Source organism: Xenopus laevis, chromosome 8L (genome assembly GCF_017654675.1).
Source record: "Xenopus laevis strain J_2021 chromosome 8L, Xenopus_laevis_v10.1, whole genome shotgun sequence".
Classification (NCBI taxonomy): domain Eukaryota; kingdom Metazoa; phylum Chordata; class Amphibia; order Anura; family Pipidae; genus Xenopus; species Xenopus laevis.
In genome coordinates, this window is record NC_054385.1 from 66654681 (window position 1) to 66680229 (window position 25549).

Genomic DNA, 25549 nt, shown 5'->3' on the forward strand with positions numbered 1-25549 from the left:
TATAAACGGCGCGTTCTGGCGTCAGAACGCGCCGTTTATAAGGATATAATTTACAGTCTGGTCCCATTGGGAAATGACCAGACTGTAGATTATATAGTGTTATACATACACACATACTGATACCGTAAAACAAAAGAAAAAAGTCATTATTTGTCATGTACTATTTAAAAACAATTTATGTGAAGGTGAACAGACCCTTTTGTTTTGTTAACTGTAACTAAAGGTTTCAGGAAAGAGAACTATATATTAAACTTTTCAATGATTTCACAAAGGGCATTTTTAATGGACTGTACAAATATGTTAATCATACAATAGAGGCATAAATAGTAGAGCGAGGATTAGGAGGCCGACCTTCGGATTTCTGAACCAGATCTAGCTCCACGTAAGAGACATTATCATCCTAGGGAATAATAGGATAGAAAATAATAGAGAATTGTGTTAAATTGCTGTTCTTCATTAACAGGATATTGTCAGTGCATAATTAACCTTTTTTTATTTTAATATTTCTTTTTTATACACATTTTAATAGTGTTGTGTTCTTTACTGTAACCAGTTCAATTTTAGAAGCTTGATATTTTTATATAATAATAACTTTTAAGCTGTGATTGTGGCAGATGTAGGTGAGTGGAGGGAGGATGCGGGAGGACTGAGGGCAGATGGAGGAGAATGGAGGGATGATACACAAAAACTGAGGGAAGAGGAAGCAGAGCACCAAAGGCAATTTGTGTAAGTTGAGGCACAAGGGGAAAGCAAAAAACAGAAAGTGAATGAAATCAGATAATAACATGTAAATGAGGCCCATAGAAAAATCTTGCACTGTTTTAGCTCTGATTGTCAGCTCACCAGTGCTTCTTCTGAACATGTACAGTGTAGGTATTTAATTGTACGGGTGGACTTAAGTGTCAAAGGCTGCACCTGCTGGTGTACAAACTGATATTATTCTGAATGAAACTGAATAAAGAGTATGTATAGACATAATTTGCCATGGGCCATAGCCACATTCACATAAAATTTGATCTCTGTATATAAATACTTAGATTTTCTGTACCACTGAAATGCCAATATCCACCAAGCATTTTCTACAGTTGGAATGCTGACCTATCACACATAAAGTTTGGTTTATGTTTAATGTAATTTTTTTTTACAGTTTCTAAACAAGTGAATGAAGTTTGTTGATTACCATTTCAGGGGATGGAATATGGCCTTCAAAATGGAAATCATCTGTAAGGGGCCAACTATTAGACTCCGGGTTGCCTGAAAAAAGCGCATACATATTATAATAAAGATATAAAGATATATCAATGGAATTGTGTTTATACAGTATATAGGACTAAAGAGTAAAGGAAGAGAGTACCCTCCCAAGTAAAGCTGGCCCAATAGGCAAGGTCACTAAATGATCAGATTTTTGATATGAGGTTGGCGTCATCTGGCTGATCCAATGATGCAGATCAGCCTTATCACAATAACAGGAATACAGGAGGTTAAAGCAAATACCACATTAATTAAATTGATGCAATTTTTAAAACTGTCTGATCTATATTGGGCTAATATGTTGTCAAATATTGGTTGGGAAAGCCACCTTAAGCCTTGCTCGTACCTTCAAACATTCATTCACCAGTGCTCATAACATTGGGTTACATAAAGAAAACACTCCTGTGATATAAAATAATTACAAAAAAGATTAATGTATACAGGGCCGGATTTACATAGTGGGTGCCCCTAGGCCCACTTCCGCTCCTTGCCCGTCTTCTCCAGGGGGACAGGAGCAATGGGGATTGGCGCACGGGAAATTTAAAAAATGATCGTATCTCCAGCGTATCCCCAGTGTTTTTGAACCAATGTGGGTGTGGTTGGGCAGTACGCTGCCCCCCTCAAATCCTGCTGCCCTAGGCCTGGGCTTAGGTGGCCTTTCCAAAAATCCAGGCCTGAATGTATACAAAGCCTTGAAATACTAATATACAACCTTATATCAGCTGATGAATAGTATTTATGTAGTAGAACCCTTTGCCATTTTCCCCAGGGCTATCACCAAAATAGATTTCACAGTTCACAAACTGTGAATGCATTTTAAACTTACAAGTACAGTGGATTCATTTTGCACTAATACCATGTTTTGCACCTCTGGGTTGGAAAATGTAACATGGTTAATTGTGGCTGGAAGAAAAAGGCACACAATGATTAAAGTCCAAAGTCTTCCTCACATAATAATAACAAAAACAAAAAAAAAACACCCCATCTGAAGAGGTTTTCCAGTTGCCAGCAAAAGAAAACAAAATCTATCCTGACACCAAAGTGGAAATTTTATCTTGATGGACCTTGTATATTTATGCTCTTATAAAAACCCATCGAACCCATTCCAAGGCTTTTGGCTAGCATGACAATTTGTCATAGTACTTTTTATGCCCGCTGTGTTAATCAGTGCCAAAAATTGTCCACTGCCACCTCCTAGTTCTGTTGAAAGGGAAATATTAGCAGTGCTTTTTCAGCCATTCTTGACAAAAACATGGATGAATGTATTTTCAATCCCATGAAAAACTTTCAGAAATACACAGTTTGACAATTGGTTTTTCAGATGCTAAATAATCACCCCTTGTGCCATACACCCAGGCCCTGACTGGCAATCTGTGGATTCTGACAAATGCCAGAGGCAGTAAAATGCCGTAGAGAGTCGCTTTTTAGTTTGCCCTCTGTGCAAGGACCTACAGTGTTTTGAATCCTAGTACACACCTTCAAAAGCCCTAAAACTATTTCCAATCTCAAAAGAAGCCCTTGTGTTCTCTGGAAAAATCTACTGATTAATAAATACATGGCTGCATAGCTTATAGTATGAATTGATCCGGAATAACCCTGGTATCTCTTCTCCAGTGTAAACAATGTGTACAGTTGTCTCTATTACTGGTACAACCTATAGTAGCATGGAGGTGGATCGATTCCAAGAAATGCATTTAATTCATATAACCATCTCTACCACGTAACACAGTTATAGAGTGGGCAGCCTTGCATGCATTTATGTTGTTGGTGCATTAAGTCAAATTTACCTTCAAGTCGTTTATGATGAATTGAAGTTCTTCTACAAAAGAAAGGTGTTGACAGTACATCATAAGAGCTTTATTATTAATGAAGATGGCTTTTATGTATATAAATACTTTTTTTAATCATATATAAAAAATAAAGAATAATTGCAGATTAAATAAAGTTACATGCTCTACTTAGTTTGGAGGAAGCAAGCTGACTTTCACCCTAACTAAACTGTAGAAACCTACTTAAATAAGTGACTGGACAAAAATATTAACTTGATAATGCTGGCCAAAATGAATCAAAACGGAGTATAAATAGTTAACTGAGGGAACTAGCAAAATTATTTAACTCCTGAATCCTTACTACAAAAACCTATTGAGACTGAACCACTTGAGGCAATGTGATATAGTCTATTTTACTTTACTTAAGACTGACCAACTGACTGGATGAGACCCAAGTGGATTTTAGAAAATTCGGCAAGCAATAGCAAAGTCTGTATATAATAAGATGGCCATAAAAGTTTGCTCTCATTCCCATGAAATATGCTTGCATTATTACTGCTTTATAATGTAACAACTTTAGATCCATAATACATAGACTAAAAAACTGATATTCCAAGGTGGATGCTTGATGGACAGGGTATCATCATTATGGAGTTCAATAAGTGCAAGTTTCTTACACATTGATGGTAAATCACAAAACATATTACCTGCATCGTCCAATGAAATGATTGCGTGATGGAATGAGTAGAACCGCAATAATGGTGAAGGCTGCAACAACTGCAATGATACTTGTTAGAAGAATTCTTGTATTTTCTGCATTAGGTTCAACAAATGTTTGTTCTGTGGCTGTAAAAGATAATTGGGGCTCATTTTCAAACACTGTTCCAATTTGCACCTGGGCAGTAACCCATAGCAACCAATCAGTGATAAGCTTTTTAAAGCCAGCTTCAAGTAGAACGATGAATGCATCAATTTGATTGGTTGCTGTGGGTTACTGCCCATGGGCAAATTTGCCCAGTGTTGATAAGCCCCACTATGTTTCCTACTGTTTGATTCATTGTATTAATCACACAGGTAGTGATTTGTCTCTGTAATACTATTCTTCACAATGAAGCATATGGTAGTTAATGGGTTCATAGTTTCCCTTTTTCAGGGCCTTGTACATTATATCTATTGTGTAAGGCCAGAGTGGTAGGTGGTCCAACCAAGAAACACCTCCATATTTACCCCCATGTTGGCTCTGGCCACACCCAGTTATGACCAGACACATCCCAGACTAGCTGAAACCATGACCACTTGCCTGTAATCCCCACCCTTTTCCAAATGGACCCTCGTGGATCAGGAACTTTGAAGGTATGCTCTTGGCCTGTGGGCTTTGTATAGTGCCCATCATCCTGGCACTGAGACCAGTGGCATAAGTATTGGAAAGTACTGTACCCAGAACAAAATAATTTTTGAGCCCCAGTTAAGTTTGGGAATAAGACGTATTTCATAAACATGTGTTGAACCTTATTAGTCAGTATTCCACTTGGCCCCTTTACATCCTGTGTCTTTTTCTTTGAGTCATCCATAAGGCAAAACAAATCCAGAAATATTAATCCCTGCATTACTTACTTGTACTCTTCATCTCAATTGGTGAAAAAGTGGTGGTTGGACCCAAATAATACTCCACACTGATATTTGCATATTCCTCCACCTCACATCTCCACAAGCCATGGTTTTCCTTTTTGTTTGGGTCCAGAATATAGAGAAGACCTCTTTTATCTTTCTTAATGCTCTGTACCTTACCCTTAACTAATGAAAGCTTGAAAGTGAGTGTACGCTGAGTGTGGGTATCCTGGTTTGTGCAGATATTGCATACAAGGGCCTTCTTTGTCTTCACAGGAATCAAGGAAAGAGACAAAGAGGGGGAGAACAAGCACCCTGTGGGAAGACACCTGCATTGTAAATAAAGAAGGGTGTAGCAGTAGAGAAATGCATTCCTAAGAGATATATTACTAAAGTTAGCTGCTGCTGCCCAACTTCTCCCTATCCATTGGCACCTAGAAGTTGCAGGTCAATACTTGTGCACTGAATGTGTACATGACACCAAAAAGTTTTAAACCCTACAACTGTAATTCCAAGTTTAGCTCTATAATCATTATATGATTAGTATGCAGCAAAATGTATTAGGCTATGACTAGTGATGTGCGGGTGGGGGAAAAACACACACTAGCCCGTAAATGTTGCAATAGTAGGACTCGCACCCAACCTGTACTTGTGGCATCTCGCTCTGTACATTACTTTTGTGCATGCCTCTGGTTCCAAATCATGGAACCTGCATCCACCACTAACCAGCAATGATTTCAACCCCAACCTGCCCAACTGGTTGTCAGCCAACACATCACTACTATGAACCCAGTCCACCGAGCATACATATATGTCTTTCTTCTTCTGTAGCCATCACTCACCTTTGGTGCCATAATATATCAATATATTCAGTATCACTGCCAGCAGCATATTGTGTCTTTGTATGTGTACGCCTCCTTCTCTCTTCATCTTTGCCCTTTAATGTAGCAACCTGTGTTGTATCATCTGTTTTTATGTTCTGATAACAGGTGTTAATTCCTTGTCCTATAATTATCTTCCTTTTTATACTCACTCAACTTCACTGTTGCACTCCTTTCTGTCTTTTTCCCTCTGTTCTTGTTATAAGCCACTAACACTGCCCCTTTTCAGCTTCTACTGGTTTCACTTCTGGTTTCCACTCTTTTTCTTTCTGCCTCTCCATTTGAATTTCTTCCTTTTCACTTTTTCTCCTTCTTTCTTACTTTGAATCTCTTACAATGTTATTCAAATGGCTGTGTCTTCCTGTATCATCTCTTGTTCTCCTTTCTCTTCCTCCCTCTCTTCATTTCCATCAACCCTCTCTATATTACTCTTTTCCGTGTTGCCCTTATTTGTCTGTCAAACTGTTGAAGCGTCTCACCCCCTCCCTCAACAAGAAAACATGGAGCGGAAAATCATGAGTCTTATCACTGACCAACACTCCCTCTTAGAATATTTTGTTGGTTAACTGGAGCATTAACGTGAGTAATAGGAGTTGAAAAAGGATCACATATGATACAAAAGGAAGAAAATAAAGGGAAGATTATAGGGAGCACCAAAAGGAAATATATGAGATATAGAGTATGGTTATTCTGAGTAATACTGCAGTAAATTGCTATACCTCATCCCATCTAGCAGGGCACAATTCCAACAAATACAGACCTGTCTTTCCTTTTATTGAGATGAACACACCTGGAATGGCTCCTTTATATGTGTACTGAAAATGTTACCTGATGCTGGCCAATCTGCCTGTTTTGCCTCCTTTATAAGGAGAGGGATAGATTTAAATCACAGATAGATTACACATATTAGATTATGTAGATCACAGATATTTCCCCTGCATACCAAACTCCTGCTAACAAAACAGGCATGACAAAGGGCAAAGGATGGGGGTTGTCTACTGGTAATCTAGTTATCTACCCTGCAAGGACTAAACACAGTGTAGCCTCAGTTTTGCTGTTTGCCATGTTTAGCTTAACAAACAACAAAAAGCATAGGTTTATTGTGATTAAAAACAATAGGCAAAACGTATGTTCAGCACAAGAATTTTTCAGTGCACTCATGTTAAATGATTCCCTTATAGGCCAGGTTGCCAAAGTGAAATACTAAAGTGTCTGCACAATATTATTTTTATGACTGCCCTTATAACTTTTTGTGAACGATGCAGCTGGGAATATATTCAGTGCTGCAGCAGGAGACTCTACTTGGTAACAGTGCATTAAAAAGTGGCATGTGCTTCAGGTAAACAAGGTAAGGGATGCAATTGTTTAGCACAAAGACAAATAATACAGATATACCCTGGTGCTGTAACGTATAGCAATTAACCCAGACTTCTCTTCTGCAGTCAAACAATGAAAGCAAGTCACAGACTAACTGGTTGTATACATGCTAATGCACGAAGCACATTTATTTTGGCTCTTAAGAAACATTCCAGAAGGTAAAAGAGGTACAGACAGTGTGTGAGCTTGAGTATGAATTTGTTTGCATTGCTGTAGCCAAGTTCCTTGCAATATGCTTTCCAGAGGAACAAAATGTAACCTGTGAGGAACTGCAAACGAAGGTTTGACTAAGAGGTAAATAAACCAAGGTAAATTTGGCTCTGGATTTGTGGCCACACAAAGAGATGGGCTAAGTTAATAATTTGCATTGAAGCTAAAAAGCAAGCAGTGAACAAGTCAGTTAATATCATGGTGCTCCATGTCTATGTCCTGTCATGTTAGCACAGAGATCACTTCCTTCCTGTCATGACACAGCAAAGCTGCCATACTCTGGCTGGGATTCAGGATAGATTTACAGCAGTATTCAGTTTTTTATTTTCTGTGGCAATTTCCCAGAAAAATAATCTATAAAAGCCACAGCGGTTTTAGCATGAACACAGAGGCCATTTGCTCCCAGCATCAGAGTGGGGGTTAGATAAAGTACAAAGGGCTCAGTTTTATCAGTATTGGCAGCTCCCCCCCCCCCCCCCATGAATCAGGTGTTCTTTTCCATTAAATCCAGGGTTTCATTGTGTCATAGTGAGTTCTGCTTGTGTTTGGCATCAAGCGCTGTCAATTTAATCTGGCACAATGTACAAAGCAAAACTTGCAGCTGTTAACTTCCTTAAAGGGGTTATACACCTTTAAGTTAACTTTTAGTATGTTATAGACTGGTCAATGCTAAGTAATTTTTGATTGGTTTTCAATATTTATTTATTTTTTTATAGTTTTTCCATTATTTGCCTTTTTCTTCTGACTATTTCCAGCTATGAAATGGTTGGGGGGGGGGGGTTACTGACCCCATCTTAAAACAAATGCTCTGTAAGGCTACAAATGTATTGTTATTGCTACTTTTTAATACTCTTTCTATTCAGGCCTCTCCTATTCATATTCCAGTCTCTTATTCAAATCAATGCATGATTGCTAGGGTACTTTAGACACATCCCATCCAAAGACAAAATATGCACTGATACCTTGTGTCCAAATTCTGATAACAGATTAACATTTTTACATGGGATTTTGGGAACATACTGTAGGCTTTGAAGACTAGGGGACACTTAAAATAAGCAAGGTAGGAAATGCCAGAGTAAAGTTACGGACAGAAAAAAAATCCTGGAGGCAGGTATATGTAAATATTAATTTGAGAATGTTCCTGGCGTGCTACCCTTACCAGTGACCAAGGAAAACAGGCAGCAGGTAGAATGGTTTTATATTTTTGCACTCACATATTTCTCTGTGCACTGCCTTTCTTAATATCTTAGTTAGGAATTGCATAATCCCAGAATGTTTAGGGTGGTTGAGATCTCAGTATAGTGGAATATTCATTTATAGACACAGGCTGGTTTGAGTGAATATTGCTGGGGTGTTGACCTCACTACTGGCCAAGAGGAATAAGTAGGAGGCAGAGCAATGTGTAGGATTTGGGTGTCACAGAGGGTCTGTATTTTATTGAATTTGAGAAAAAAACATCATGCATAGCAACTTTTTGTCGATTATTCCGAGGTTAATTTTATAATCATTTTACCCTTTTTTGTCCTCTTATATTATAAAATGTAAAGGCCTGATCTCTCTAGTTGAAATGGAAAGTTGCTGTATGAAATGTTAACACAGAAAGCATGCCAAGGAGCAGGTAAACTCAAAAGTAACATTTTGCCTAATGAAAGTAAAGGCAACTTTAAGCAACTTTCCAGTATGCAGTCATTTAAAATGTTCAGTTGGTTTTAAAGTTGTATGTAAATACAACTGCAATTAAAAGTAGTATATTTCTTTTCTGTCTTTCTTGGCCCTTTCTATTCTTTACCCTGGTGGTTTTAACAGACTTGTGAAGAAGCATGCCAGTTAATTTCTGAACTCAGAACCAAGGGTGTAGAAGCTAACAGACATATAATGCTTTCAGTCTCTTCCAGTTCTGCCTCTTTCCAGCTTTCCATTAAAACTGCTATTCGGTTGTTAGGATTACAGGCAATAGCAACGGCAGACAAGTATACCACTTGCAGGAGCATCACTAGTGTGTTAAAAAAAATGGTGGGGGGGGATAACCATGCAAGCTTTAAAACTTTTCTCAATCACAATACCCCTAGTTATCCTTCAATGTAAAGCCCAGACATAGATTCAAGTAATTGAGGAGACATATAAAAAAATACAATACAATTTGTTTTATATCAAATACCAATGTTTTTATTGGTTGCTATATACAGAAAAATAACTTTAATAGAAAATGTTCTCATGAAGTTTACAGAGTAACAAATCAGGCAAATGACTGTGCTTCTTAAATCTAATACACACCATGACTGTGCTTCTTTAATATAAAACACGCACATACACACACACACACACACACACGCACGCACAAAGGCAACAACCTATTGCTGATCTAGGAAAAAGGTGCAAAAGAATTCATATCTTGAGGACTTTTGGGAACAATGTGCTCAATAACAATATTATGACTATTTATAAAGTTTGTTTTGTGTAAATCATAAGTTTTCTAATCAAACTGACTATGGCATATATTGTCGGATTATCGCCATTACTGGGCTGGATATCAGTTTCTGCCTTTATGGCATGACATTAGTCGCTAAAGTCAGATTAATACATGTATTAGACCTAAAGGGAATGACACTACTTGACAACATCTTACTGCATTGTATTTTTAATGACACTTGAGTTACTGCATGTCCATATTTAATTAGCCATAGCAACATTAAGGGGCTTATAGAATGGTATTTTCTACCTGTTTGTATGGAAGACACAAAGCCAGAGTGTGTCTACAGCACTCAATTTGTATCCTGCAATTAATAGCTCATCTGCATGAATGTAAGTGGTCACCTTATTTTGTATCTCAGCATGGAGAATGTCTGCACTAATTTATGTGATGCTGGTTTCACAATAGTGATTGGCTCATGTATGTATTATTCCTATTGGTTACAGCCCCTATAAAAGAAACATTTCTTTTTAAAAACAAAAAATAAGGTAATTCACTTTCTACGAACATACAAGTAGATGTGCTTTGCTCACTATATAAAAGGCATTTCAGGTTTTACATAAGTAAATGCTTAATTTTCATAATGCTGTGCTTTTAGGATTTCAGATGTATTTCTTTCACTTACTCCTACCCCATTTAAATAACATTTATGATTTTCACACACTCTTACAACAAAGGCTGAAGGAACTGCCGTTACATTTCCATTGGAAAAACAAAATACAGTTATGGGATCTGTTATCCAGAATTCTTAGGACCTGGGGTTTTCAGGGTAAAGGTTCTTTCTGTAATTGGGATCTCCATCAGGGCCAGAAATAGGGGTCAGCAGAAGAGGCACATGCCTAGGAAGCAAAGGTGAAGTGGGTGTCGGCACGTAACTCTTCCATCCACTTACCCCTAGTCCGGCCCCTCTTCCCAACACTTAAGAACTTGTCCACGAGGTGGTTGGCCAGGTTGCCTAGGGCTCCCAGTCAGCTTGGCCCAGCTCTGAGCTTCATACCTTAAGTCTACTGAAAATTATTAAAACATTAATTAAACCCAATAGGAATGTTTTGCCTCCAATAAGTGATCCCAACTATTTCTTAGTTGGAATCAAGCATAATGTTTTGTTTTACTATTACACAGAAAAGTGAAATTATTTCTTATCATTTGAATAATTTGATTATTTTATTGGAGATTATTATTGATTATCTCTATGGGAGATGGCTTTCCCGTAATTTGGAGCTTTCTGGATAATTGGTTTCCGGTTTACAGATCCTATACCCGTAATTCAAATCATATGTACAATAAATAATTTACCAGAGAGCTACAACACATAACAACCAGCAAAATCCAGTCTGTACAGTGCCCCAAATTTGAGGCACTGAAAGGGGCAGTGAGAAGACAACTACTCGTTGCCCCCCAGTAGTTAGTAAGTAAGATCTCTGCTTTTGGGAAGCAACAGTCTGATGAGTATTCAACACGTTCTGAGGTTCCATCAGGTCCATGGGAGATGGAACCAAAACCAGAGAGGATTTGAGCATATTTTACTCCACCAGGGTCTAAAATATGGAGAACAGAACGCCATTGGTGCTGCTGACAGAGCCTGGGAGGAAGCGAGAGGGGGCAGGAACCAGAGTAGGAGAGCAGAGAGCAGACTGGGGCTTGGAGGGAATAAACCTGGGGGGAATGGAGAGAAATGAGAAGTAAGTAATATAGTGTATATGATAACAGTGTTGTAACATAACGTCTGAGGTTGAAAAAGACACAAAGGGTGGAAAAATAAGAGGAGAGAGTTTAGAGGTATGGAAAGGAAACAGGAAATATGACTAATATGGTAATCTCAAACCAGACATGGAAGAACTAATTTATAATTACTCGTGTTATCAATGCTAGTACAGTGGACCAATTTGCTGACTGTGCCTATTTGTGGCGCACGAGTTTTAAGAAACAGCTCACTCTAGCGTAAGATAGCCCACAATAGCCTTTATTTTTGTGGCTTTTCATTTTTAGTTTTCTGTTCAGCAGCTCTCCAGTTTGGTTTGTAAGCAGCTATGCTGGTTGCTAAGGTCTTGTTTATCCTAGGAACCAGGCAGTGGTTTGAATGAGAGACTGGAATATGAGTAGGAGGAGGTACTAGTAGGAAGTTAAGTAATAAAAAGTAAGAATAACAATAAAATTGTAGCTTGGTAGAGTCAGTGACCCCATTTAAAAGCTGGGAGGTTCTAAAGAATAAGACAATTTAAAAAAAATATAGAAAATAAATATAGAAGACAAATGAAAAATTTGCTAAGAATAGGACATACTAATATGTAAAGGTGAACCTCCTTGCTAACACTTAGCATTACATTTTGAATTGTGAAGAGTGTATAGATTTATACTTCTGCACCATCATTCAAGCATATAGCAAAGGAACTCTTTCTGAGAACAGAACATGCTTTACTGTCTGGCCCCAGTGTGAATTCTCAGTGTGAACATTAGGTTTACAGATATTATTTCTTTCCTCAGTCCACAAGTTGCAAACAAGTTGCCTTACCTCAGGCCTGGCCATTATTATTAGTGGTAGGAGGGTGAAACAGTTTTGTGCTTTATCCTCACAAGCTTCAGCCTGAGCGGTCACAGTGACAACAGTGTTTGTCTCAGCTTCATCAGGCGCCTGGATCCAGAACCCTGTCTCATGGGTCTCATTCACATCAGTAAATACTCTGCATATAGAGATGGGACAAGCAGTGACTGAGAGAACAAGAATTAGTGGGTAGAGACAGACAAAATGTAAACGTTCATATTAGTTTCCAGCTAGTACAAATATGCATCAAGGAGAAAAGTGAGATCAGAATAGAAGATAAAAATGAGTGCATGACAAGAAATCTAGAAACCTTCCAGCTGTGCTGGACCCTCACCTGGGTATTGTTGTGTTCATACGGTAGCCACGATCATTGCTCATTTTTATTGTGTAGCAAGGAGAGGCTCCATAGCTGCTGATGCTGAGAGACAGCCAGTGCATTTCCCCTGGCATTAGAGGGGACTCGTTAGTTATCTGCAGAATACAGAAAGATAAATTCATAGCAAATCCATTCATTTGCACAGAGGATTAATCAAGTACAGGTAAGTGGTTTTAAGCAATGAATTTAATGCATTTATATTAGGTAACAGTTTTTAGTATGGATGAACAATCACTGAAAAGTTACATGGAAAAATCACCCTTTTTGTATATACAGTAATTATACAAATATGCTATATTTTGGCATGGACTAATGTGAACAGCAAGTGCTCTTTGTCTACACACCATATATTTAAATGAGAGGTAGCGGGAAAAAATGCATCTAGATTTTTCTAATAAAACACTGCTCTCTAGCGGCCAAATTGGTTTGAAAACCAGTACATTGCACAGGGGTATCATGCAATGACATGTAATGAAAACATTTGGAGTACAGGAGACACCTTGCTCTGTGCTGTCTGCAATATAGTAAAAAAAAAAGGCTTCTGTCATATTAGCTAACTAACTTATAATGAAGTTACAGACTATTATATGGCAGATTATCATCAATTAGCTAAGAATCAATTAGGATGAAAAGTAAACTGAACACCATGGCATATTATGATGTAACAGTGGTAGTGCAAACATGCAACAAATATATGCAACCTCTCAGTATAAGAATTATTATATTACTGAAATGGTGCATTTTTTCCAAACAGAAGCACCTGTCTGGACAAAAAACAACAAAGGAAAACTATAACCAGAACAATGTAAGTCTCTATAAAAATATCTTGAATAAAACAAGTCATTTGTAAAATTTTGCTTCATCTAAATAATCCATTTTCATAAAAATATACTTTTTCATTGGGTAATCCTAAATAGAAATTTGCCATTTTAAATGGATTCTGTCTGGATTTTCAAAACACATCAGTGCTGCTCCAGTAGACTTCTGCGCTGAAATCCATTTTTCAAAAGACCAAACAGATTTTTGTAATATTTGATTTTGAAATCTGACATGGGGCTACACATGTTAGTTTCCACGGTGCCCTCAATCAGTAATAAACTTCAGTCACTCTTTACTGCTGCACTGCAAGTTGGAGTGATATCACATAACAGCTCCCTGACACAAGATAACAGGTCCCTGGTAGATATGAGAACAGCACGCAATAGTAAAAATCCAAGTCCCATTGTGACTCCTTTAGTTACATTGAGTAGGATAAATAATAGCTTATCTTAAAGCAGTTCCATTGTGAAGTGCTGGCTCATTCTGAAAGCTCATAACCAGGCAAAATGACCTGAGATGGCTGCCTACACACCAATATTACAACTACAAAAATATATACTTGTTGGTTCAGGAATAAAATTTTATATGGTAGAGTGAATTATTTGCAGTGTAAACATTGTAATTTAGAAATAAAAACTACACTATAAAAATCATGCTAAAATCATAACAGTGTACTACTCTTTCCTTGTCCTCAACCAAAGTTTCAGATTTTATTGTGCAAACAGTTCTCCACCCTTTCATCAGAACCTGCCTAAAAATGATACAGGTTGGTACAGGTTTATTTCTCTATTTAAACTTACATAGCTAGAGTTCTAGCAACACTGATGTGGCCACACCGTGCAGTGTAATTAGTATGTAATATTAAGTATAATTAGTAATTAATTAGTATAGTGCATAATGCATTAAAACAATATGGAGAAATTCGTGCAAATGGATGCAGTTGTTACAGGATTTTAAAGGATTGTAGTTAGTTAATATTTGTGGTGTAAAAATATTCAATATTCATAGTCAGTTTCTAAACAGAAAAGAAGCAACGCATTTAGCAATCCAAGTTAGCAGGCAATGCAGGATGGCATGTGGGGTACAATGTAATTATGAAATTACATTATTAGTTTTATATAGTTATATATTAAATATATCTATATATATAATATATATATATACAGTTTAGAGTGTATGATAGTGTAAATACATTTGATTTACTTGGGGTGCTTTCAAAAGTGATCTAGACGGAGTTTACAAAGGAGTTATGAGTATACACACATAAATATATATATATATATATATATATATTTATTATTTCATATGAAAGAAGCATTTTCCATCAACAGGAAAGTAAGGAAATTAAGTGAGACAGTGCAGTTGATTAGTAAGAAATGCAGTGCAATTAGTGTAGAATACCATGCGCACCTCAACCACGCATTCCGCTGATTTGCCATGCTGCGGGGCTTCCCGAAGAAATGCACTTCCCTTCCCATCCTGACCGCTCACCCCGATGCTGAACTCTCCAAGAGGTACCTGTCCCACCTGGGCCACCAAAAGACCAGTCTGATTGGCTGGTTCCAACTCCACCTTTAGTGGGACACCCTTTACTGGTGTTATGGTCACGTGGTCCAGGTGGGCAGAGTCTGGGAGGCCAATGACATCAACAACCAAGATGGCAGAAACACCTACACACAGTTACAGGAAGAGATTGGGAAAACAGAATAAAACAAGCTAAGGTGCAAATAAAAAAGTTGATTTTATGATGCATGAGTCAAACATGCCATGTACACTATTGTAGTGCTTTATAAAGACACCAGAAAAACACATAATGCATTTATTCTTAAATTGGTTGTGACATCATTAGCGTAGGGGCAGTTACAAACCTGATACTGGTTGATTGCTGAGTTTATAAAGCCCAGGGTGAGAGCCAGTTACAGGAACCCCAAAATAATACAGGAAGTCGACCAAGCTACGACCTAAGTAAGAGAGCAGATGGTATTGAGGGAAATGGAAAAGAAAAGTGCAATGTTCATGGGAATTAAAGTAGCAAGATAATGAAGTGGAATTGCTGACACAAGAGAAGACAACTAAAGTAGAAAGAGGCTTACAGGGAAAATAATTAACATTTAAAAATAGAATCAACTGAAATTAAATCGGCAGAATAGCAGGGTGACAGAAGAAATAATAAGGCCATATTTGTATTAAATACAGTCAGTCTTCTTACCTTGTATGTGCAAGGTGTGGGGCCCTGTAGTCCTCATCTCAATTTTCCATCTTCCTGCAGCCAGAGGGTTTTTGAAGGAGACACGTGTAAACTTTCCATTGCTTTGACGGTTACCATGCTGGATCTTGCCTACTCAAAAAGAAAAAAAAGAAATGCAATTTCTTTATTGTCACCTTTATCAAAGGAATATATTAAATGAATATAACCTGTTCCATTAAACAGTTGCCACATCCTAACCTGTAGGGTCATGTATTTTGAAGCTGCTTACATCCCCATTGATAAACAAGCAGACACTACGCATGAAATCATCCACCTGAAATTCATGGGTTGAGCTACCCCTCTCCATGCTTTGTTTGTGGAACAGTGTGACCTACATAGGAGGCAGACAAGGTCAATGAAAGCACTCCTAAACATTTAAAATATTATTTTTCTTGCTTGCATGGTCTTTTGACAGCTTGACTCACCACATCAAAGTGAACTGATTCTGAGATGACTTCAGATACCGCTGGAATGTCTTGGTTATTCGTAAATATGATTTGGCCCCCTGATATTTCAGAGAGGTTAGCATAAAGATCAAATCTGTCTTGTGGTAACAATTCTCTTCGGCTCCTTACCCTAGTTCTAGAAGGATCTTCTGTAACCAGGAAAGAGACCTAAAATGCAAATGTATATCGGGTTATACCTCCTTCTCTTTCCTTACATTACAATGTTAGCCTTACTTGGATCACAACCTTTTCTTAGCACTAGACTTTTTTAACAAGCAAACAAAAATGACACCATTCTCTCCTACTATATGTACCACCTTTGGAGAAAAGACATTGTTTTGCTCACTTTGATTTTCCTTTCCTGGATCAGTGCTTCCACTGAGCTCTTTAAATGGGCGTCTTTAGATGAAGCATCCGTAAAAACAAAGATTTCTGAGTTGGGAGGAGTGTGGATCAAAGCCAACTGATGAAAGAGATAATAGGATATATGTAAAAGCAGAATAATATTGTGTGGAATAAATAATACAGTAAACAACATGGAAAAATGTACCTGTAGTGCTGAAAGACACATTTCAGGTTCATCACCCCCTCCAAGAGCTTGTAAATCGTCCAGATAACGAAGGAATTCATTGGGATCACTTGTTTTATATACTGGACCATAATCTAGAGGCAATATGAGACACTGAATTGTATCTCATGAAAAAACAGACTGCATATAATATAGGTAATGTCATTAAAAAAAACTCTAATGGATGGCAAAAATGGAATAAGGATAGAAAAGGTGAGTCACAAAATAAATACAGGAGAGGCACATTGAAGGATTTCTGAAAGAATACCAGGGTCGTTGAATGGCACCAGGATATAGAAGTCAGGATATAACAATGTCTGTCGCTGACGCTGGATTATGTGGCGGGATTGTAGCCGCGCTGTTGTGATTTCCTCTCCCATGCTGCCCGTGGTGTCCATAACAAAGCTGAGCGCTGGAGAGGCTGAGACTCCAAGAATCCTGATAGAGCAGAAAATAAATGTAGAGAACGGGGGATAGAAATATGCAGAGTAAACAAAATACTACATCAAAGAAAGGTGGGGCAGAATAACAAGGAAAAGTGATGCAAGGATTAAGGTGCTGGCATTGACATTCAAAAAACTGGTATATGACAAGCTCACTGACAAGTCTCATAACTTCCCACCCAACATACTGCATTAATGGAATTCAACAGAAACAACACACAAAAGTATTTTGCCTTTAGGCAGAGCTAAAATTATGGATGGCTGGATGAAGAAAGGAAGAAAAGGAAAGAAAATAAAGAAAGTAAGGATAGAAAAAAATGGCACAGCACACGTATAGTGCTGATTTGAATATATTTTCTTACCTCAACATTTCTCTGTCTGTTACATCATCCCTCAATTCATTTAGAAATTTGATCGAAGCCTTAAGAGCTAATTCAGCTGCTATCTGATGTAGAAAGTGATGAGGCGAAAATATGGCTGCTGCAGTATCTTTGTTGATTCCGCCTCTAGCACTGAATAGTCTGCTGTCATCAAAGGGGCCACCATGGCTACACTTCCCTGGTGAACAAATGGAATTAATAAACTGCAAATATATTAATTTGACAAATCAAAATCTGTAAAATATTTTGTTTTCATAACTGCCGTAATTGTGTTAAACCACTTTTAGAGGCAACCATTTTGGTACTAAACAAGAGGCGTGCTCATACCAGGAATAAAACTATCATGGCTGAAGGACAAAGATAATCAAGCAAACAGCAATTACATGATTTCTCAGCCCAGTCAGACAATGTTCCCTAGAACTAGGAAAGTTTTAATAAATTGGGAAAATATGAAACTGTTGTGAATTCTTTAGGATCCCCAGATCGACATTTGCTAAAATTGCCCCCAAATATCACCTAGCCTTCAGGGAAACTTTGAAGAGATTTTTACAAACAGCTATCACTGGCCAAAATATGGAATCTGGTCCTTTACATACCATGGGGCTTCTTGGGAAAATCACCATAATACCCAGATGTTAGTAGCTGTCTTTCTTCAATTGCCTGTACAATGTTATTCTTGCAAGAGAGCTCAGTGCAATCTGTACATGTTTCATCAGAGACTGGGGTATAAAAAGAATAAAAGAAAGTTGGGGATAAGGAATGATACAAAGATTAGGAGGCATACATTTAATAGCAGTGAAAATGTAGGTATCTGGATAGGAGTTAAGTACAGCTGGTTATACACTGTGATATATGCTAGCCAATCTATCTGGTAGACCCACATCCCCCAGGAGGTCGCAACTATAGAATATTAATTAGGCTGGAAGGAGGAACTTAATACAATTAACTAGACACTGTAAGACCAAAATATGTATTCACAGCTGATGTGCATATATGTGATGAGTGTATATAAGTGTGATAATTGTATTCAATGGAAAAAATAATAATATTGTGTTAAATTGACAAAATAAAAAAACGACTCTGAAAACTATCTCAACTGCTAATTCTCTAACTTCACATTTGATCATAGAAAACATACGTTTTTCTAAATTGCTTTTTAATTAGAGTGTATGAAAATTGTAGGTTCCTGTCTCTTACGTCCAGCAATAGAGCGGATATCTCTTCCAGGGGTAGCAAGATCTGGATGAATATCGGTGTTACCCATTTCAACCCAGTTGGTGTGGCTGTAAAAATCCTAATGGAAAAAGAGAGATCAGAGAAGAAACAACCTAACTGAAAAGATAAATGATGTTTATTTTTATTTATAGAGAATTAAGCCCTTCAGCAACCCTCGCTTAAACAACTGCTCCCTTAGGCACTTACAAAGTATTAATGTTAAAACATTCTCCAAGAAAAGTGTTATTTTGGTATATAACATAGTTATAGTCTTACATAGTTACCCCTTTCTCAGATTTATTATAGATCAGGTGTTTTTTGCACAGGATTTTTCATTCATAAACAAACTGATTAACTTAAATAATAATAGCAGACAAACTGATAATAGAGAATAGTAATTCATAATATATAAGCAAGGAGTGAGTAAATTACCTGCAAGGAGTGAAGAATTTGTCCAAGTTTGTCACGTGCCCCCTCGTATTCTTTGGCCTTCAAGGACCCTAAGAGTTGATCCCGCATTCGTAGCAGAAGCCAGTTCCCCTGCTTTAGCCTCTCTGAATCAAAGTGGCACAGAGGGTCATCTCGTGTGCCATTAAGAAAGTCCATGTTGGCATTGGCACTGACTATTTGCCTTAAGGAGGCTCGAAATTGACGAGGAGAAACCTCTTCTCCAAAATATGCCCCCAGTATTGCATCTGCAGTCAGAGTTTTACCCTGGAATGGTATTATAGAAAAAATTATGAATTACATTACGAGACATTAAAGGATACAACTCTATAGAACTATATATATATATATATATATATATATATATATATATATATATATATATATATATATATATATATATATATATATATATATATATTATTAAATACATGTTAAAAAGAGGTCAACGTTTCGGTCTGCTCCTAAGACCTTTATCAAGACTTCTTGATAAAGTCTTAGGAACAGACCGAAACGTTGACCTCTTTTTAACATGTATTTAATAAAATTTACTTTTTAAAATTTACAAAGGATCCCAGAGTGCACCTTATCTTTTTGGATTTTGTATGCATCTGTAATTGGTAGCACCTGGGTCGATTGTTCTACTGGTGTGCTGAACTATTTGGATTGTGTGTATATATATATATATATATATATATATATATATATATGTATGTATATATATATATATATATATATATATATATATATATATATATATATACACATATATATACATACATACATACGTATATATATATATATATATATATATATATATATATATATATATATATATATATATACACATACCACTGAGTTCCTATATATTATGTTCCTTTATATGGTCATGAAACTCCTCTGTAATTTATAATATCCTTATAATTTAGAAGGGGGATTACAATATATATATTAGGGATACATCAAATCCAGCTTTCGGTTCGGGATTCAGACAGGATTCGGCCATTTTATAGCAGGATTTCGATTTGGCCGAATCCTTCTGCCCAGCCGAACCGAATCCGAATTTGCATATGCCAATTAGGGGCGGGGAGGGTAATTGTGTGACTTTTTTTCCCCTTCCCACTCTTAATTTGCATATGCAAATTAGGGTTCGGATTCAGTCCGGTATTCGGCTGAATCTTTTGCGAAGGATAGAAGATTATGGGGGGAATGAAAATATTCGCAATGCGAAAAGTTATGCCTCTGTGCGAACAAATTGGCCTTTGTGCGAATTTAATATAGCTTTTGTGAACTTGGAAACTGTTTGGCGACCACTTCCGACAGTGGAAGAAAGTTTGCCAATTTTATAGTTTGCACCAATGCGCAGTGAATTTAATAAAACTTCTTACTGAAAAAGTCTCTGGGTTTGCTCCAAAAGATTACGACACCTTCCAGCACTTCTTAAAAGTGGGCAATGCGCAATTAAAATTCACAATGTAATAACAGTTTAAGGAAGAGAATTACATTGCGAAATGAGACTTTTTATTATTATTTGTGAAAATGTTCATATCATGTAAGACTGCTGAATGAAGAGAAGAACATTGAACAAGAACATTTCCTTCTGCCTGGCTAGAAACAAAAAAAAAATACAAGCCATCTTGGTTTTTTGCATATGGTCAGGAAAGGAGGTGCTCTGTTTTCTTGCAGCTGAATTTAGCCCTGCTCTGAATGTCTAAATAGTCTTAGAATCAGTCTGTGCCCCATGTGAATGTCACAATACACTCATCTGCCAGTAGCTGTATTTTAGCATATTAATGCTATCTGATGCTTAGCGAGACTAAGAGATGGATGTCCTCTTTGTTCTTCAAAAATGATCAGGCCTGAAAGGGAAGTTAACATTGTGTATTGCTGCTGCATGTAGAAGAGGAAGAGAAACATATAGTGCTGCATTCGCAATGGTGTGGTGTCACCCATATGAGCCAGTGTGTCTACACAAGGTCCTAGCTGTACATACTGTCTGGATCTTTGCATGCTTTACGCTCTTTTGAACTACAGAGCTTTGTCAGAGGTGCTCATTTATTCTGCTTCAGCAATGTCTAATTTTTTTATTGCATTGGTGGAGTATTTTTGCCATAGGTTTTGCTTATGATATACAACTTGCTGGAAGTGTTTCCTGAAGATACTATATACCTAGGTCATTTTTATCCAGTACTGTGATTTTTATCATTGCAAGTTAAGTTTTAATCATTATAATCACACTTTTTATTGATGCACATCAAGGTGGGATAGTGATTACAATCACTGGGGGGGCCTTACAATTGCCCCACCCCCCCAGTGATCAAACCTTTCATTCTCCTTTAAATGAGAGGAAATAATAAAAGGCTCAGTTTGGCCAGAATTATTATCCTATAACTACCGATAATATGTTTAGTTATTAGTGACGATCAGGTGATTATTAAATGTTGCTTGCTATAGATGACTAGACTAGCAGTAAACATTGAATCTTTTATTATATATCCACATAAGTTAATGGTCACAATTTATATAAATTTCATATAATGAAAATCTCTCATACACCAGCATCCTAGAAAAGATTTCAATAACAAATTTAACTGTCTGTAAAATTTAGGAGCATTTCTACTGTATGCATGTGAATTTTTTTTTTGTTTGTTTTAAATAATCGCCCTCACCTGAAAGTCTTGAGCCTTTAGTTCAGGACGGAATGGATGGGGGTTGTCTAGTAAGATCTGAAGGGTGATGTTCAGTATTGCCTCTTCAGTCAGATCCTGGTGTGTATATGATCCCCATGTGAAAGACAGGAACTTGGACCAGAAGTTGGGAAAGAAGGAATGGCTTCCTGGTATAACCACAGCCACGAGGAGCAGAAGGAAGAGAAGCATGGGAGATGAAATAGCCATGGGCCCAGCACTGGAAAAATCTAGCAGGATACAAACTGCAAAAACAAACCTATATTCAGCTGTTTGTCACTATGCATTATGTATGCACATTTAATACAATTACACCTTGAACAAAAATAATAAAATACACTATATGCAAGTTACACCCACAACATTATACACTTACAGCCTCAAGTCATTCATTAGTAGTAACAAGTAAGTAATAGAAAATAACCTGCTATCTTGCTAAAGGTTTTCTGCATATCACAAATATTTTCTTGCTTCTCTAAAGGAAATTTCATACTAAACCACCGTGACTATAAAAGCCATTTGTATTATTATGTCCTGTCAGGTTACATAGTACAGGTTAACAGCTCCATTCCCACGTGGTAGGACTAGGTGCCTACCAAGTGAGCAGTTACAAGCTTCCATAGGGCTTCAAGGCTGCTGCTGCAACAACAACAACAAACACCAAATGGGCTGCTGTTGTCCCAAGTACAAGGACCTACTTAGCCTGAAATTTTGTTGTTGTGGCTTCCTGTTACTACATGAAGTTTATTGGTTTAGTTACAGACTCAAACTCAATATAATGTGTCTGGTTATAATCAATAAAGACTCTATGTTAAAAGAAGAACAGTCGATTTTTCTGAATAAAGCAGACAAGACAGAACATCTAGATGATCAACTGATACCATGGACATTCTATTTATTCTGAATCTTTCCTAACTCAGATGATACTGAGGAAAATGAGGCAAGTGTTGAGAAGGGCAAATATATTAAGAGGTTAGCCGCACAATGGCAGATACTGGAGAACACTGGCAACTGTAAACAAGTTAGTCCTAAATAAAAATGCTTTCTAAAGTGGTTGACACTCGGCTACAAAAAAAAATTCAATGTCAACTATCTACAGCAGAATATTGAATATATTCCAGATGTATAAAGTAAACTATAGACAAAACTAATCTCGGCAATCTGGAGGTAGTCTATTGCTTCTCAGCATTTGTGGAAAATTAAAGAAGGCCTTACAGAGTTATTAACATATACTGTATTCATCCTCTTTGGAAGCAAAAGGATGGGTCTTAACAGGTACGATTATATTGGAAGGACTTGACTTTAGGAGAAATCCCCCACCAAGACATCCAGTGGTTCAGAAACTAAATGGATAAAGAACATCGATACCATATGTTACATGATGAAAGCTAATAGCCACCAGAGGACCAAAGGGCACATAAGAACCACAAACATCATGCCTCAGCCTCCTTCTTTAGTGAGTTATATAGTAAGTAAATGCAATCTTTGGCTCATTCTCAGATTTTCCATCCAGAAATTCATGCATGGGCCGATATCCTTGTTATCCAGCTGTTCAAGAGAACATTCATGCTACAGATGTACAGACTGCACAGAAATGACAAATATTCAGAGGGAAGAAGGACTTCTGTCCACCTAATGTTATCTCACATGTCGACCATCTAGTTGCCTACATTGGGATTACTTTTTTGCTTAACAGGGCCACAAAATGTGTCAAAAATAGCTGAACTGTCTGACCATACTGTTTTTCATACAGCCAGCCTAAAACTTTAGTAAAACCTCTACACAAAACAATGCAGTTGGCGGAGGAGATTAGCAGGTGCGGACATTCAGTAAAGACAGAGAACAGGATAGCAAAAGAACTATGTTATAGACAGAGTATACATACATTTTGTGCACAGCAATACATAACCACTAATAGATATATACAGACACATATAAGTGCCTTCTTTGTGTAATGATTTAAGCACTGCTAGAAAGTGCCACTGATGCAGATCAGCATAGGGACAATGGGTGCTATGTTGGACCAACCTCCAATGTTATTATGGTATGAAAGCAGCTGTATGAAAGAAGCCTTGTGATGGGGGGGCAAGGTACCCAATAGCTTTGTATTTTTTTGAGACAGATGCGGAGTATGAATAGTGAAGAGTAACTTTACTATTTTAGAAATGGGTCAGAATTTTTAATTGATTATATTTAGAAAATTTCTTATTTCAGTATGGTTTAGCTTATATAAAATGTTCATTTTCCCCTTTAAAAGTAACTTGTAGAACGCATATGTTTTATGCTAGATTGGATTCCTACTAGCATAAAAAATATGCAACTTATTTCTTACCATTCATAATTAAATACTCAATTTTGCCTGGCTTTAATTGCAGATTCTTAAATTTTGGACAACAGTCTCATTTGATTATATCAAAAAGTCACAAAAAACCTCCTAAGAACCCTGAATTGGGGGTGAGTTTTAAAATGTGCTGTAGTGTTTCTTCCTTGGGATACATTTTGAGACCCATATGAAAGGCATAATTAATAATATAATTTATAGAAACGGTCACTATACTGATAGCTAACACACTCATTCGTTACTACAAAACCCCATAGTAGTTCAGCAAGTACTAGCTATAATTACTACCTTTAGGTCCAAGCACTGCAATTTCAAAATGCAGTATATGTATGTTGAGAAGCGCCTCTTCCAAAAAAAAAAGCTACAGAAATGGCATACAGATATTTCTATCAGACAGTTGATTAACATATTCTTTAGAACAAGCACCTTTCTGAAATGATATTGCTGGAATAAACCGAATCCTAAATTAAATCAGATTAATTAGGCAGTTTGTTCCTATCTGCTACCCAAAGACATGTGCACATACAGCTTGCAGTCACACAGATTACACAAAGCAGTTTTTCCATACCCACACTTTAATCATTCATACACACAAGAAATACCTTTGAATTCACATCTTCCCATATTAACTACTTATCTGCCAGATAAGAGAGCGAACCTCACACATTACCCCCTGCCCATCTGCACCGGTAGTTCTCCGCGTTTCCTAAAGGGATGGCGTCTCTTTACACGGCTTATCTCCCCCCCCCCCCAATAACCACTTCTCATTGTTATCAGTCAAAACAACTGCGTGATCCACCCTCTGCTCTTAAAGGGCTACACACTCTAAAGGAGTTTCTATTGGGAAGTAAAGCTACTTAAGATGTGGCTTGAACTCATTGGTTTATGATGAAAGCAGAAATGACAGATGAGAGGGAAGTGAACATATACAGGCAGGTTTACGTTTCCAGTGTTACAGATAAACACCAACTTAATATTAAGCAGGTACTCTAGTTAACCAGCCATGTATATATAAATCATACTGAAGGAAATATAAGTTTCACAAAAGCACCCATTTCTTTGCAGTTCCATTGCAGCTTTGTATGAAGCAGTGTGCTCCTTTGTCCTACTCATTGCGTGCCTCTCTTTTGTGTGAATCCGTGTGTGAGAGAGGTCATGAGTTCTTTGTGTCCCCACAATACCACATAGCATGGGAGGAGCGTGAGAAAGAAAAAGCTCCCTCCAATAACTGAGCAATCTCCCTGCCCTCTGTGAGTCCCAAAGCTATATTTTGATAGACAAAAATAAATATAAAAAAACTCCTAAATAGCCTGGGCTCAAAAGATCACAATCATGTAGCAAATCTGCATTACCACTTTTAGTCACATCTTTTTTCCCCATTCTATATTGCACCTCCACCTCTGAGTTATATGTTTGCTTTTTCCTTTTCAGTTGCCCTAATCCTCTTTTTTATTTTTTCCCCAATTCACAT

At 37.3% G+C, this 25549-nt stretch overlaps 2 protein-coding genes across 6 annotated transcripts; both read right to left on the reverse strand.

Moving 5' to 3' along the window:
- Window positions 1-259: 259 nt before the first annotated feature.
- On the reverse strand, window positions 260-5996 carry LOC108698574. Of its 4 annotated transcripts, XM_041572899.1 has the most exons (7): window positions 5696-5987; window positions 5471-5653; window positions 4635-4943; window positions 3728-3866; window positions 3039-3070; window positions 1181-1254; window positions 260-400 (listed from the first exon to the last, which is right to left on the reverse strand). In XM_041572899.1, the coding sequence occupies exons 2-7, from the start codon at window positions 5556-5558 to the stop codon at window positions 305-307; spliced, it is 738 nt and encodes a 245-aa protein (XP_041428833.1). In that variant the 5' UTR covers window positions 5559-5653; window positions 5696-5987; the 3' UTR covers window positions 260-304. The 4 variants fall into 4 exon arrangements, with proteins under 4 accessions (XP_041428833.1, XP_041428835.1, XP_041428832.1 ...); XM_041572901.1 differs by having other exon boundaries at window positions 3728-3797; window positions 5471-5989; XM_041572898.1 differs by having other exon boundaries at window positions 5471-5987.
- Window positions 5997-10735: 4739 nt separating this feature from the next.
- vwa7.L (von Willebrand factor A domain containing 7 L homeolog) lies at window positions 10736-25526 on the reverse strand. 2 transcript variants are annotated; one of them, XM_018230169.2, is made up of 17 exons: window positions 24737-25526; window positions 21720-21982; window positions 19036-19317; window positions 18586-18682; window positions 17985-18107; window positions 17371-17566; window positions 16834-17003; window positions 16548-16660; window positions 16344-16460; window positions 15977-16165; window positions 15750-15882; window positions 15513-15641; window positions 15172-15264; window positions 14714-14973; window positions 12443-12579; window positions 12079-12247; window positions 10736-11222 (listed from the first exon to the last, which is right to left on the reverse strand). In XM_018230169.2, the coding sequence occupies exons 2-17, from the start codon at window positions 21945-21947 to the stop codon at window positions 10839-10841; spliced, it is 2820 nt and encodes a 939-aa protein (XP_018085658.1). In that variant the 5' UTR covers window positions 21948-21982; window positions 24737-25526; the 3' UTR covers window positions 10736-10838. The 2 variants fall into 2 exon arrangements, with proteins under 2 accessions (XP_018085658.1, XP_018085657.1); XM_018230168.2 differs by having other exon boundaries at window positions 24681-25526.
- Between the last annotated feature and the right edge of the window lie 23 nt (window positions 25527-25549).

Excerpts from the sequence above, each read along its gene's own strand:
- LOC108698574 (XM_041572899.1), bottom strand. The coding sequence starts at position 5,558 with ATGAAGAGAGAAGGAGGCGTACACATACAAAGACACAATATGCTGCTG. Across the intron at positions 4,944-5,470 it reads GATATATTATGGCACCAAAG|GGTGCTTGTTCTCCCCCTCT; the intron begins GTGAGTGATGGC and ends GTCTTCCCACAG. Across the intron at positions 1,255-3,038 it reads TCATCATAAACGACTTGAAG|GCAACCCGGAGTCTAATAGT; the intron begins GTAAATTTGACT and ends CGCTTTTTTCAG.
- vwa7.L (XM_018230168.2), bottom strand. The coding sequence starts at position 24,702 with ATGGGAAGATGTGAATTCAAAG. Across the intron at positions 15,642-15,749 it reads CAAAATACATGACCCTACAG|GCAAGATCCAGCATGGTAAC; the intron begins GTTAGGATGTGG and ends CTTTTTGAGTAG. Across the intron at positions 12,248-12,442 it reads ATGAACACAACAATACCCAG|AGTATTTACTGATGTGAATG; the intron begins GTGAGGGTCCAG and ends CTCTATATGCAG.